The sequence below is a fragment of the Natator depressus genome, chromosome 12 (genome assembly GCF_965152275.1).
Source record: "Natator depressus isolate rNatDep1 chromosome 12, rNatDep2.hap1, whole genome shotgun sequence".
Classification (NCBI taxonomy): Eukaryota; Metazoa; Chordata; order Testudines; family Cheloniidae; genus Natator; species Natator depressus.
Window position 1 is genome coordinate 18,170,278 of NC_134245.1, and position 15,975 is coordinate 18,186,252.

Genomic DNA, 15,975 nt, shown 5'->3' on the forward strand with positions numbered 1-15,975 from the left:
GGCTGTGTGAATGGTAAAAAATATGTTGACTAAAACATGTTTTCTTAATGTGATTAGAATATAGTTCTTGTTTTGTTTTCCTGCCTGCACAGTCTAGAAAAATCTGTTATGAAGTGGTTATGCTCCAGCCATGTTATACAGTTGTTTTAAACATGTCTATTTTCATGGCATTTTTGTAGCCTAAGGCCCTGTTTATCATTGCATTGAATGGTGTTAACACAGTTCTTCCTAGAAGAATGCTAACAGTTTGACATTGCTAATACCTCTTCAGCATCAGAGCAGACAGAGCCTATGTGATTTCATCCGTTTAGTTTTTGGAATAGATGGCAACTTATCCAATTAAAAAGCAAAAAAATGAGTTATGCTAAGCCAGGAAAAGGCTAGCTAATCTTTCCTGTTCTTACATTCTCTGATATTTTGGAGTGTTGGGTGTGACCCTAACTGATGTGAAACAATCTCTAAGACAGGTTTCAGAGTAACAGCCGTGTTAGTCTGTATTCGCAAAAAGAAAAGGAGTACTTGTGGAACCTTAGAGACTAACCAATTTATTTGAGCATAAGCTTTCGTGAGCTACAGCTCACTTCATTGGATGCATACTGTGGAAAATACAGAAAATGTTTTTATGCACACAGACCATGAAAAAAAATGGGTGTTTATCACTACAAAAGGTTTTCTCTCCCCCCACCCCACTCTCCTGCTGGTAATAGCTTATCTAAAGTGATCACTCTCCTTACAATGTGTATGATAATCAAGGTGGGCCATTTCCAGCACAAATCCAGGTTTTCTCCCGCATCCTCACCCCACCCCACTCTCCTGTTGGTAATAGCTTTTTTTCATGGTCTGTGTATATAAAAACGTCTTCTGTATTTTCCACAGTATGCATCTGATGAAGTGAGCTGTAGCTCACCAAAGCTTATGCTCAAATAAATCTCCTAAGAGTGGTTTTGTAATCAAATTTCTTTGGCAAACTTTTTGGGGGTGCAACTACAATGTTGCAATTGGCATTACTCCAATAGTTAATGACATGAACCTGACAACTGTAGCCCATTTGAGGCATGTGAGGAGAATGGCAGATTGAGCATCATAATTTGTTTTGGAACCAGTCTGCAAAAAGTAATTCCTGTTGTGTTTTCTCCTCCTCGTATTAATAGAGATTCTTAGCACCTATTCCTAGGTCTAATTCAAATTATTTTAGCTTTACATTTTAGTTCTTAAAGTTTAATTCTTTAGCGGTGGAACTGCAGAATAATTTATTTCAATTAAGTCTATGAATGATTTATAGATTGAAAAAGCCACCAACTCTCAGAAGCTTAATGTTTTTACTATTATTTATATAACAGGAACCCTAACAGGATCAGCATCTCATTGTCCCATGTGTTTTCAGAAAAATTGAGTTTTGTTTGAACATTGTGGATGGATGAGCTAGTCATTCTGTAAAAACTGCTTTCAAGAAAAAAACAATTTGTTGTGCTTGTAAATGTGCTAGTCATAACACTAGAAATTTAACTGCTCTAGTTACTTATTCTGTAAATAAAACACATGCAGGGGAAAAGCCAACGGTCCTCTAATGTGCCTTCACTTTGAGCATGATAATTATCCACTACTTTATACCTCAAAAGTAGTGATAATCGGACCTCAGTGGTTCAGGAACCAAATTAGCCATCAACATTACCCAAATGAATTGGGTAGTGTGAATTCTTCCTTTCATTTACTATAGTATTATATATTCATATTTAAACAGTATGACAGGGAAATATTTAGTTTATATTATTCTCACAGCAAAATGACTGATCATGTATTATTATTTTATCAACTACAATTGGTTAATAACATAGTAAAAGTTAATAACATAGTAAAATCCTGATTGGTTAATAACTTAGGTTAATAATTAAATCACGCCGTGTTTTAATATGTGCTGCAAAGAGCCATTTGTGACTCTCAAACCTCGGTCTGAATATCATTGCTCCAAATAAATCCTTGGCTTCTCTATGGAAACTACCAAAAAAAGTGCCAGTTGAGGTTCTGGGTGTTATTTGGGAGGTCCCCTTTTAATTCTTTCTTTAACTGAGGCAACAAATTGTCAGCATTTTAACCACAAAGTTGCCTAGATCTGCTCTAGGCAGGGTTAGATGACACAGCGGTTAAAACTCTGTCATCTGGTGGACACTGATATGCCTGGACCCGACAATGAGAAGCATCACGGAGGAAGCCGTACAGGATGTGGCCAGAAAACGCATCACCAGGGCCCCCTCCAAGCAGGATGTCGCCACTTACCTCAGTGGCTCCCTGGAAACTGAATTCGGGAGAGCGGGTTCTCTCTCTGGTCCTGCACCCACAATGCCTCGAGATGCCTAGAAAAGAGGATCGGCTGCCGCTGGAAGTGGTGCAAGGAGCACCGGGAGCTGGGAATACTGGTGCCGTGCATAAAGACCCCGGATCCCATCATCGTCACCCCAACTGCCAGAACGATGCTGGAAAGGACCCTAAAAGATGCCATCCACTACCACTACACCAAGAACCTCAAGCGGAAGCCGTACCAGGGCAAGGTGTTCAAGGTGTCCAGCAAGTGGGACGCCAGCAACCACTTCATCCCCGGAGGCAGCTTCACCAGGTTTGCCAGCTGGCGGTTCATCCACCGGGCCTCAATTGCATTCCGCCCAACGGAGCCATCTGCCTTGGCAACCGGGACAAGTGCTGCAGGAAGTGCGGCTACGCCATCCAGAACCGGCTGGTGAAAGCCATCCCACCATCCCTGGGGAAGATCACAGTCAACTCCGCCATCCCTGAGACAGATAGCTGACTGTGACCTGACATTGTTGTGACTGACGCAGAAAAGAAGGTGGTCCTCATTGTAGACATCACGGTGCCATTTGAAAACAGGTCACCGGCCTTCCACGAGGCCTGAGCGCGAAAGGCGTTGAAGTACACCCTGCTGGCCTACAGCCTGAGAGCCCAGGGCTATGAGGTCCAGATCCACACCCTGGTCGTGGGAGCCCTGGGCGCATGGGACCCCCACAACAAGCTGGTACTGAGAGCGTGCGGAGTCGGTCGCCGCTACGCCTGGCTCATGAGACAGTTCGTGGTGTCCGACACCATCAGGTGGTCCAGAGACATCTACACGGAACACGTCACAGGACATTGCCAGTACCAGGTCGAGTAACTGAGAACACCGACCAGGGAAATAACCCACTTCCTTCCCTGATGAACTGAGGGACGCACCCCACCCATGTACTTATTCTCTACACCAATACTGACTTGGACTCTTAATACATTCCATGGGTGGCGTACCCGAACCCACTTATCCAGTGATGCTTTAAAAACTCCTACACCCCAATCTGGATCTGTGCTGGTTAATGGGATATGTATGTACCTCGTGAAACTTGTAACCAATACTTGCAATCCCCCATAACCCAGGCCTGACCCCAAATGTACAGTACCTTCCCTCTTAACTTGTGTAAATTTGATTTTAAACATTAACTTTAATAAAAAAATTTCTTTGAAAAACTTGACATGCTAGTATAGACGCAGCCACAGAGGTGATGGTATTGATTTTCAGTTATTATTAGCTGTAACTATTGAAAATTAATTTGTACCTCCTAGTTCATGGAGTCCATGTAAAGAATCTGCCATTTATATTTAAAAGAGAGAGCACTTTAGTTTGTTTTGGAAGAATTTGACCAGCTCATTATAGGCGGAAGTGTCCAGTGTTAAGAACTGTATTCATGACTGACTGATATGTTGCTGAGATTTATAGGTATAGTAACAGAAATACTTTTGGTTAAGGGAAGCTGAGCTGCAATGAAAACCCATTAAATGTTTTGCTCAATTCTGTGTAACAGATATTGCAAAAAATGATAGAGGAAGGACTCTTCTCAACCCAAATGCTGAATTTACCCATTGATCATGAACCTTATGAGTAGACTATACATAGATACTGTGCACACAAAGCGAATAATGCATAGAGTTTTAGCTCTGATACACTGCCTGACTACTAGGTAATGTAAGTGAATTTGTCTGCTCATTTTAGTTTCATGGTAAAACGAATCAGGGAATAAAATGTTAAGAGTTCAACTATGATAGTCTTCTGCAACAACTTGGATAGAGCAAAAATGTAGAATAAGACAATGATTATTAAATACTTGAAATTGTAAACCCAATCACAGTTGGCTAGTACAATCAGAAATGACTGACATTTTGCATACTATTTACAGTATCCATTAAATAACTGACCTGAAAATTGTTATTTATTTGATCAGATGACTTAAAAATTGGAAATGGATAATAGAACCTAGCCCAGATAGGTGATAACAAAAGTTACTTGTTTGATGGCATCCAGTGAAGTGAGCTGTAGCTCATGAAAGCTTATGCTCAAATAAATTTGTTAGTCTCTGAGGTGCCAAAAAGTACTCCTTTTCTTTTTGCGGATACAGACTAACACAGCTGCTACTCTGAAACATGTGTGGAATGAGTTAATGGTTATAATCGACACAGATGTTGACAGTCTCAGTGAGAAGCCAAGTATCTGAATGAGCCTTGTAGATTCCTCCAGGTCAAGATTTGAAAGGATATTGGCTGGGCAGTGTGCGTAACTGTGCATTGCCATTGCCTTACAAAAACAAAGAACTTCAGGCTCCAGGTCTGTCAATCACAAGCAGTAAAGTCACTTCAGAAAGCATTTTCACTACTTTATATGTGTCAAGGTTCCTCCCCAACTCTGAACTCTAGGGTACAGATGTGGGGACCTGCATGAAAACCTCCTAAGCTTACTTTTACCAGCTTAGGTTAAAACTTCCCCAAGGTACAAATTAATTTTATCCTTTGTCCTTGGAATATCCACTGCCATCACCAAACTCTAACTGGGTTTACTGGGAAACGTAGTTTGGACAAGTCTTTCCCCCCAAAATCCTCCCAACCCTTGCACGCCACTTCCTGGGGAAGATTTGGTAAAAATCCTCACCAATTTGCATAGGTGACCACAGACCCAAACCCTTGGATCTGAGAACAATGAAAAAGCATTCAGTTTTCTTACAAGAAGACTTTTAATAGAAATAGAAGTAAATAGAAGTAAAGAAATCACCTCTGTAAAATCAGGATGGTAGATACCTTACAGGGTAATTAGATTCAAAACATAGAGAATCCCTCTAGGCAAAACCTTAAGTTACAAAAAAGACACACAGACAGAAATAGTCATTCTATTCAGCACAATTCTTTTCTCAGCCATTTAAAGAAATCATAATCTAACGCATACCTAGCTAGATTACTTACTAAAAGTTCTAAGACTCCATTCCTGTTCTATCCCCGGCAAAAGCAGCATACCGATAGAGAGAGACCCTTTGTTTCTCTCCCTCCTCCCAGCTTTTGAAAGTATCTTGTCTCCTCATTGGTCATTTAGGTCAGGTGCCAGCAAGGTTACCTTTAGCTTCTTAACCCTTTACAGGTGAGAGGATTTTTCCTCTGGCCAGGAGGGATTTTAAAGGGGTTTATCCTTCCCTTTATATTTATGACAATATGACTTTTAAGAAACTTTCCAGATACTGAATGTCTCACTTTCATTACCATTTTATTAATATTTTTATGGGGGAGGGGACTCTTTTGTGCAGGCCAGAAAAACTACTTGCCTCCTTCAGCTTATGTTACAGCAGCAGTTTGTACTACTGTGTAGTCTTACAACATCCAACCCTTAAAACTGTGTTGATGAGAATCAAAGATGGCACAAGGCAGTTACACTGTTCATCACATAATACTTATTTTCTGTTCCATTCAAAAGACAGAGAACAAAATTGGTTGGGTGTTTGCTCTTTTTATTTGTTTCTTGTTTTGTTGTAAGAGTGTTGCAAACCAATAAATCACAAGTGGCCTTTAAAATTACCAATGCTGATGCTGCTGCAGACTGAATTGCCAATATATTTTGTTCCAGTTACATGATCTAGCTTTAAAGCTGGAGGTTGTTGATTTGGATCTTGGTGGAATACCATTATAATGTTAATGTGTAGAGTTAATACATGATGTTTCGAAGCCTGCAGGTATGCTAACTTCAGTAGTTTAAAAACTGGCTTCATGGCATGATAGAACGTTAACTGTAGAAACAGAAGGCTTTCCTTGGTGGCTTTTACATATTTAGAACAAGGTTGTCTAAATTCTTGTCCTGACTTTCCAAGCTACGCAAGAATTGTCAAATAAATGAAGCAGATGCGAAAAATCATTTATCTCCAGCAATAGATGCAACTGTGGTGTTTACTATGACTATCTGGATACTAAAACTAATTTTGTACATGAGCATTTTCACTTTTATTTTGAAAGCTGTGATAAGTTGAAAATTAGTCCTGCTTTTCTGAAGATGTCAGTGGACATGCTCACCTCCTATGGCTCTCTACTAAGCACTGTTTTACAGGTTATCATCTGTAACCACAGCTCTAATTATGGATGTTTAAGAAAATGGCTTGAACACCATTTCTCTAAAACTGATTCTCACTTTTCTTAGTGGTCTGCAATATTAAATGTTTTGAAAAATCAGGCAATTGTAGTTTGGGTGTTATACTGATAAAATAAAAACCAGCAGGATCTTATTAAAGGGGAAAAGGCAAAATGCCACATTTATTGTGAATACAGAAAAAATCGTAGTAAGCAGTTAGTTATAGCTATAACATGCCATTCAGTTTCATATTTATTCACACATTCATTCATACACACATACACACAGAGGTTCTGCAAGGTTGTTATCATAGTTACCAGCCTTAGAGTTGCTCATGCCAAGCCACTGGCCAGGTGGCCTGGACATGAGGAGGGAGCAGGGCCTTGTCAGACGCTCATCTCGTGCTCCTGGAAGTTGGTTTGCAGAATCAGACCCCAAAGTTCTCAGGTTCTAGAGTCCATTTTTATAGGAATTTCTTCCTATGCCAGTCTGTGGGAATTGCTTCATCATGCTGTTGCTGAATCAATCAGCAGATGGCACATTCCTGACGGCTCCGTGCTGCCAGATGTTATCTTGTTATTTGGTTCTCCCATTCTTGAGGCTGTTGGGTGGATTCCAATCTGTCCTCTGGGGGGTCCTCTGGTTATTTCCACTTGACGCCTTCTTCGGCCGATGGACACTGGATTCTTAGGCTGGCACCTCCTTGATCATTCGGTTATTATCCACACCAAGCATCCATCCACATACATCCTCTATCTCTATTTTAATCACAATTGTTAACAAAGCGAGATGAATACAACAAAAGGGCGGGGAGTCTCTGGGTACTGTTTCTGTTGTTAGAGTATTGCTTTGAGTCTCTCTCTGTGTGAGTAGTTGTTGTTACAAAGAATTGCTTTGAGAACAGACTCTGTCTCAGAATGTACTAACGCAATTAGCAGCTTGCAAGTTTCACACATAGAGGGGGAGAAACAGTGCCAAAAACCAAGAGACTTCTTAATTAGTAATACCCTGGAATTTAAACTATGGGGAATCAAACTCATTTGTGATTTTAATACAGAACTTCTTTAATATGATCCAACATGGGAGGTTAAAAGAGGTGGTCTGTGGAAAATGGAAGGGTAAGGCTTTTCTTATTAAATGGTTTTGAGAACCACTGCTGTGAAATAAGATAAATGTCTATCTTTAGTGCTAATTATTAGCATGAAATATAGCTCAAGACTAGGTAGGGATCCACAAAGGCCAAGATCAATATAGTAGAGGCCTGGGTTGTGCACTGCTGAAAAAAGGAAAGATAACTATGTACTAGAAAGAAACAAATACATAGAAATTATATTTAAACACCTCTGTGGAAGATAGAGAATTAATTAGACATGTCACCACTTTGATTCATACCCTTATTGTCTGAAGAGAAAAGAGAAATGCAAAAATTTACTGTATTGCTTCATTCTTTAAAACCGACATTGCAAAACACCCAGCTACGTTGGGAAGGTTAATGCAAGGTACTTTTTTTTTTAAGCAATACAAAAATAAAGTTTTGTCAGTCCATTGTGAGACTTGCTTTATTGCCACTGTAAGATTTAAAACTAACTTCAATGGCTGTCATTTGCAGAGGTGTTGTAGCCATGTTGGTCCCAGGCTATGAGAGACACAAGGGTGGGTGAGGTAATATCTTTTATTGGACCAACTTCTGTTAGTGAAAGAGACAAGCTTTTGAGAGCTCTTTGTAGCTCTTCCCTCCCCCATTGCCTCTTTAATGGATGTCATTCATTTTTCTGAAACAGAATTATATCCAGAAAAACCTGTGAAAAAACCATTAAAGTTTTGTGTTCAGCACTCTGTGCTTAGATTCCTCTGCCCTGTCTCCTCTTGCCCATTCTACCACCCTATGCCTGACTTTTCCCTGTCCTTCCCCTGTCACCATCTCCCTCCCTCAGCTTCTGCCTTGTCCCTTTATCTTAACTGTTTCCCTTTTCCTCTCCCTGGTCTTCATCCTGATATCTGCTCCTGTCTCTTTTTTTCTCCATCCCATCCCATCCCCCCCACCCCCATTCTTCAATCCCTCTGTATTCAAGTCAAGCTGCTCTCCTCCTTCACCTTGCTGTCTGAGTGAGAGCATTGAGAGATGTTCTGATTGCTCTTGGTTCCATTGTCTGCCATAGCAATAGCCCCTGGCAGAGGGGAGGAGTATTTACAGGGAAAATCCTGCTCTGCCCCTACAGCCCTGGAATGGAGCATTCAGTTGCTGTGTAGGACAAGCACAAATCTTTTCAGGTCTGTATATAGGAACTGAGGATGAAGCCTGCTCAGTGCACATGGACTTCAGAGAACTTAGCTGCCAGTTCTAACAGGTTTCTACTGAGCATGTGCAAACTGGGTTTTGGGGGGGGGGTTTGTGTTTTGAAATGTATAGCTTGGCCAGATTTGGGTGAATTTTCATGAACATTACATCCCTGATATCAAAACAATCCTCTCTCCAAATTTTAAGTCCCTACTCCAAAACATGGAGGCACTAGATCATCTCAGTGAAATAATTATAGGATTTTTTTTTAAATAGCCAAAATATAATTTTCCCTAACCTCATTCTCAGAGATGGCTGAACCACGTTAGCTGAAACTTTCCAAAAAAAATTAATCTAGAGACAGACAGCTGGTATGGAAAACTTCAGCCCAAATTATTAGTTTGGCAAAGTTATAAGCAACTGAAAACAAAGCTTTGGAAAGTGTTTGCCTATCTATAGTGTTACTAGTTGTGCCACCTATATTGTGATGACAACAGAAACATGTCTGTAAAGGAACAAACATACTTGGAAAAACTTTTCTTGTTTTCCCTGTTTAGATATAGAAATTATTTGATTCTGGAATTCTGTCATTCAATCACTCTTCCATTTCCTACCAGAATCTGTCCTTTTAGAATCTTATTCTTTAAAACTGAATTATAAAAAGTGTGGATGATTTTTTGTGTGTGTATGGCTTTCTTTGAGTATAACTACCTGTTTTAAATATGTGGCTGACTAATGGAGTTGCAGTTTAAAATAATATAATGAATACTTTATGCAGGTAATGAAGAATCTATAATTGTTGGCATCTGGATACCAGGATGGGGTGTATTTGGTTGGTTTCTTAAAGGAAATAACTACCTTTATTAGGATTGGTACTGAAACTAGCTTTATGTTAAAAATGTTTTTGTAGCTTGATGTATGCATTCTGATGTTTAAATACTGATCTTGAGTGAATAATTAACCAGTGCTAGGATTAAATATAACTGTAACAAATTCCTAATATTACTAGTTATACCTATTACAATATTTTTAAATCAATTGTTAATTTTCTTCAATTTTGGTGTTGGAACACGATAATCTTTTAAACAGAGATAAATTTGTAGGCTAAACCTCACCCCTCCGGTAAAAACATGCATCATTTCAGCATCAATTTTCTGCAGAATATCTTTGTAGCTGCCACTGGGACATATTAGTTGTATCAGACCACCTTGCAGGACTGCATGTCACAGATGTACTTGATTTATTATTCATAACTATAGGGAAATTTCCATAAGAACAACCCTTGAAAATAGTCTTGTGCAAACCATTTTGTTTTTTTGTTCCAGCATTTTCTTTGTGAACCAGAATTACCTTATGACATTGTTTGAGTCAACTTCAGAAGAGCACGTCTCTTCTCTGACTAATATTGGTAAAATACATCCTTATATTGTCGTTTTTTTTTTTAAGAGAATCATTAAATGACCATGTCAACTTCAGCTCAATGGTAGTTCAGGAGTGCTCAGCAACTCTGAAAATCAGGCCATTAATTTTATCAGATATAATAGTTTTGTCCTGGCTTACAAAACATAAGAAATCAATGTTTCAAATGAGTTAGCTGATAGCACAGCCAAGCATAATAAATCAAAACTGTTTCTATTCTTACAATGTATACATTCAGCAATCTGTATCCCAAAAGAAAATAAAAACTAATTACGTACTGTATGAATATTGGGAATAACTATTTTAACTTGGCATAGATTTCAGGGTTTTGAGGCAGGTCTAGAAACGTTGATAGCCGCACTTTCTATGCATGTAAATGCTTCTATGCAAAGCTTATCACTTTGACAAACCTTAGACCAGTGATACCCAAATTTTTAAGGGTCGCGCACCTCCTTACCCCTGTCCATCCCCTCCCCCCCTGCAGCCAGGGCTGGGAGCAGGGCTATAGCTCCAGAGGGCAGACAGGATAAGGGGGCCAAGGCCGCTGCTGAGGGGTTGGTCTGGGTCCAGGAGTGGGGCTGAGGATGGAGCCGTGGCCGGGGCTGGCCTGGGCCCCTCTATGTCCCCTTTCCCCCCCCCCAAACATTCCTCCTGGGGGGCACACCCCACAGTTTGGGAACTATAGTCTCCTGGGAAACCAATAACAGACATTTGAAATGCAATGTTTACACTTATCTTGGATATCTTCCTCTAGTTAATAACTTCATACATCATAATAAACTGGCTTCACTGTCTATTATAGTGGCTTATCATTGGCCTAAACAAAAATTATTGACTTGTATAGACACTTCTGATTTGTAAAAAGTTGTTCATTATGCTCTCTCTCTCTTCTCTCCTCCTCCCCCCTGCCCCCACCCCTTTATAGGAGTATATTAAGGGACTCTGTGAACCTGAACTAGAAGAAAAGGAACATTATCCAAAGGACATGCACTGCATTTTTGTTGGAGCACAGAGCCTGTTTCTTAACTGTCTTATTCAGGATACCTGTGCTGATATAACAGTGCAGGAAATAGGATTACTTAGTATTAAGGGTGGTGCAGAGGCTGTTGTGATGGCTAGAAGTCATATTCAGCAGTTTGTGACGCTCTTTGAAAACAATGAAGGCTTGTTAAGTGACAAGGAATCAAACATAAAAAAGCAGTTTAAACAATTTGTGGAAGCACATGCAGATAAATATACAATGGACTTGTTGATCTTGCCTAGCTCACTTAAAAGAGAACTTCTGAATCTTACACAAAGTGATTGTTGTGAAACAGATGGCAATATTATAGATCTTACTGCAGATTCTGAAAGCCCACCAGAGTTTTCACAGGACAAAACCCCAAAACTAACTGTAATGAGTGGAGATGGAAAAACAATTGGGGAGGAAGCAAGAAAAAAAGCTGGAACCCCTGTAACAGAGCTTACAAAACAAATGGACACGGTGTTTTCCAATGCACCAGGAAGGTGTTTTGTTCCTATAAATGGTGTGACTCCACTTGAGGCATCCGTTTCCAAAGAGAGACAGTCATGTAAAAGGAGGTGTTCTGATGCTGAGGAAAGGCTTCCTAAGAAACAGTTTTCATTAGAAAGTGATCAGGAGGTCAGGCCTACACCATGCAGTAAAGATCCAGATAGGGGTGCAGTTATTGATCTGATTTCTGCTAGCTGCAGTGAGTCGGATGATCCACGCTTCTCTATTACAGACTGTGATGAAATTAGTGAGGAAATGGAATACAAGATTCTTGTAAACTTTTTCAGGACCATGGGATATTCCCAAAAAATTGTAGAGAAAGTTATTAGTGAACTGGGACAATCAATGGAACCATTAATGCTCCTGGAAGCAATAGAAAAGGAAAGTACAAAGCTTCAGAAGGAAAAGGAACAGTCAGCGCAGATATCTCGAACCGTAAGTGTGCATTCAGGTGGTAATGCAGATCTTTCACCGACTCTGAAAGATAGAGCTTCTATCAGTAAAAATCAACTTAAACCCAGTCATACTTTAAAGGAGACAAAAAATGTAAAACAAAAAAGATCGAATTCACCACGTGCACAGCTCCGGGCAGAAGACAAAATGCATGTGACAGACTATAAAAATAAAACTGCTCTTCCTTCCACTAAAAAGTCAACAGAGCATTGTAAACAAGTACATTTGAATTCTTCTGATCAGAGTCATAGTTCCAGGACAAATGATGTAGAAACTGATGGTCTCATACCGTCTTTTAACACTGCACAAGAATTAAAGAAATATGGAGCACTAAAAGATGTTGACTTTGTAGCAAGAGGGAGCTCAGACCAAGAGCATGCATCAGTTCAGACTGAAACTGTAGTTCAGCAAAAATCTGCAGGGCCCTCGAATACGCAAAATAATCAACCTGTTCATGTGGAGAGACTAGGACATTGCAATCCTTCCCAGTGTAGACTCCTCCACCAACCGTCTTTTGATATCCCAAAACCTACTGAACGTCCTCTTCCAACTTCTGTGTTTCCGTCCCAACTGCATGCTCCAAATCTAGAGAGGAGGACAGTGGGACCATACAGTCATCATACAGATGCCTCAGTTACTGGGGTTCAAAGGTTTATGGATTCTCTGAAAAAGCCGTACAATCTGGAGTTGAAAAATGAACCTGGGAGAGCATATTTAAAACACATCATTATAGATGGAAGCAACGTTGCAATTTCGTAAGTATTGCTAGTTTGCGCTACTTCTCTTTTTATTAAGTGTCAATGAATTTCAGAGTGAAACTGGGAAGAGCGAGCACAGCCTGGGTATAAAAGCTTTTCTTGTCAAAAATTATTGTTAACTGGCCTCCATATGACCAGCTATTAATTTACTACTCCAACACAGTTCCCCACCAATCTTGTAGTAATGGGCTAATTTGGTAGGGTGTATAGTGGTGACTTCTGTCCATTGAAAGCTAGATGAGCAACATGAACCTCATTTAATTGCCTATTTAAACTGTAGAAGAAATCATAGTTTAATACCTGTATTCTCCAGTTTCTGTTATAAACATACATGGTGTTACTGTTTAATGGTTGCCATGTTCCACTTGGGTGCTTTAGAAATTCTTCTAGATACATACCTGGGAGATGATTCTCAAATACTGTGCTGATGTGGGTGGTATAAGAATAGCAGTCCCATTTCTGTCATGGGTGAAGCAATTCCCAGAGAAGAATGTGTGGGCTTGGGGAGAACTTATGCTAAATAGAGCTACCTTCTATTTACTAAAGCTTAATGTTTTTAGTATTTGATAAAATAGGTGCAAGTTTTTAACTATAATTTTTAATATATGTAAGTCAATTGAAAAATTAAGTAGTACATACTAATAGTTGAGAGACTATATTTAGCCTAATTGTCCCAATTCTAAGTTCATATATTTTAAATGTTATTCTGTGATACCCTTAAAGATTTGACTTCTACATCTTGGCAAGAACTGAGGAGAGTCCTGAAAACATACAACAGGTGTCCCGTGATTTAATTTCTTCAATTTCATATTTGTGCACAAACACATTAATAGACATGATTGTAAACGATCAAATGCACACTTCATATTTTTACATAAGAATATATATATTAATATGATATGGAATTCTTTTTAACATTGTTTTGTAATATAGAAAACTAAAATCAGATAGGGCAAGGGAGAGAAGAGATCCTTTCTGAAGGTAATTCAGTTTGCATTTATTAAATCAACAGGGTTTTTTATTAAGCAACTGTCAAACACAGTCTAATATGTGCACTTTTTAAATCAACTGCTTTAAATTATCAGTATGCAATCTTTGAAGCGCATCCCCACTTAAATTCAGAAAGAGAACTCGGCAGTGAGCTCTAACCTAATATTATAGCATAATAAAATTGTATGATCGAAACTTGCAAATAAAGAGTAACCTGACATTTAGTGTTCTGGCAGACAACTAATGAGCATCTTCTTAACAGATGAAAACAAAAATAATTACAGTAAGAATGTAATGTTTGAACAGCGAGAATATTTTATAAATTATCAATGAAGTTAAGGATAAGTATCACGTTAAAATCTAATTATTAAAAAAAATTGAGTAAAAAAGGGTTGGCTTTTTACATTTGCCTGAAATTGTCTTGCCAATTTTTGCCTTTTTTTAGTAACATTTTCCTGTCTCTAAAAGTATTTATAGTGCATTGGTACCTCCATGTGACCAAGGATCAGGGCCCCACTTTGCTAGACACTGTGCAAGCATGCAATAAAAGTAGTCTCTGCCCCCAAAAAAGTTGACAAACTAAGGGGGGTTGTGTATTTTGTTTGACATCTACTGGGTGCTGTGTGAAAGACTAACAAACAGAGAAAACAGTGAAAGAGACAGTACACAAAGAAAACTTACTGAAAATAGACTTTTACCTTTCAGTTATACTAATTTTAGGTGTTCGCAATTTTTACCTATACTTGTTAAGAGTGAGACTGAGGGCTGGTCTACACTAAAGCTGTAAGTCAGCCTAAGTTACGCTACTTCCGTTATGTAAGTTACGTAACTGAAGTCGACATAACTTAGGTCAATTTACATCAGTGCCTGTACCACAGTGTGTTGACAGGAGATGCTCTTCAGCTAACTTACCTTCCGCCTCTCACGGAGGTGGAGTACAGACGTTGACAGGACAGCGCTGTCCCAGCAACTTAGCTTGTCTTCGATTACAGCAGTTCTGATTTAGCTGTAAGTATAGACGAGCCCTGAATATAGACTTCTGAATTGACCTCTCCTTTAGTTGATCTCCTGCACCTCAAACTATGGAGTTTGCAAGCAAATGAGTAGTAGAGTGAATACTTGCTTTAGAATTCTTCACAACAATGGAATGTGAAAGTGTGATATCTAGGAACATTTCATTTCTTTTTTGGGAGAAGTGCTGTTTTCCAGGAATAGACCAATTGAGCTTCCTGTTGCTCCACTGGCTAATGCTAAGATAAGAAGTAAACCTGTAGTGCTTTGAGTTCCTCTGCAATGAGAACAGAGAAACTGTTTAATATGAAAATAAGTGTGCCTCATCTTAAAACTCACAAGCAAAAAGTACAAGTTGATTACTTACAGCAAAAATAAAACCAAACCAACCAAACAAAACCCTCTCTGGATTAATTTACTCCTTATAGCTAGACTTCATGTCCTCCTTTAAAACAGACCAGGTATTTTAAATATATTGCTTTAAAAGCAGGAAATACTAACTGAAGTGATATGAAGTGATATTATAGCCATAAAACTTCAGGTGGTGATTGAGGTCAGTGTTTGAATGGGACACTTCAGAGAGTAGGCCAGAGTGCTGCGTATCATATGCTGCAGGAAATGCTCTCAGCTGGATAAGAAATACAGCAGGTCTTATTCACTTGTAGCCATTAGATCCAAGATGCTGTTGAATAGAATTATTTTAAATCTGCATCCTAAACAAATGAACTTTAGTTTAATATTTCTCAAAATATGTAGATTTTCCCTGCAGTATCAATTTACAGCATTCTTTATTTCCTGCCCTAAACATTTAGTGTTTCTTTGTACTGTTACAAAGCTGGAATATAGTTTCCTATCAGTATCTGTAAATATGTATGTATTTGTACATGCATACATGAATTATTGTTTTAAAAAAAAAGACTGCAAATTTTTGGCTAGATGAGGATAGAAAAATGGACTCTTAACTACTACATCTTGTATATCTAGAAGCAGCCATGGATTTAACCACCCAACCCATAATTCACTAAATTGTGAATCTTTTTAACAAACAGTGGACAAATTCCCTTATTTGTTAGGGAGGACATAACTTCCACAAATTCCTCCAGCTCCTTACCCAACATCATCACCGTCCAAGCCTCAGTTT

The 15,975-nt window shown here is 39.0% G+C and overlaps 1 protein-coding gene across 1 annotated transcript in view; it reads left to right on the forward strand.

The window, feature by feature from the left end:
* The window catches only part of N4BP1 (NEDD4 binding protein 1), a 38,984-nt gene that overhangs the window by 3,090 nt on the left and 19,919 nt on the right, over positions 1-15,975 (forward strand). The window contains exon 2 of the mRNA XM_074968646.1: positions 11,035-12,830. Coding sequence (XP_074824747.1) covers positions 11,035-12,830 — 1,796 coding nt within the window. The remainder of the gene's footprint in view (positions 1-11,034; positions 12,831-15,975) is intronic.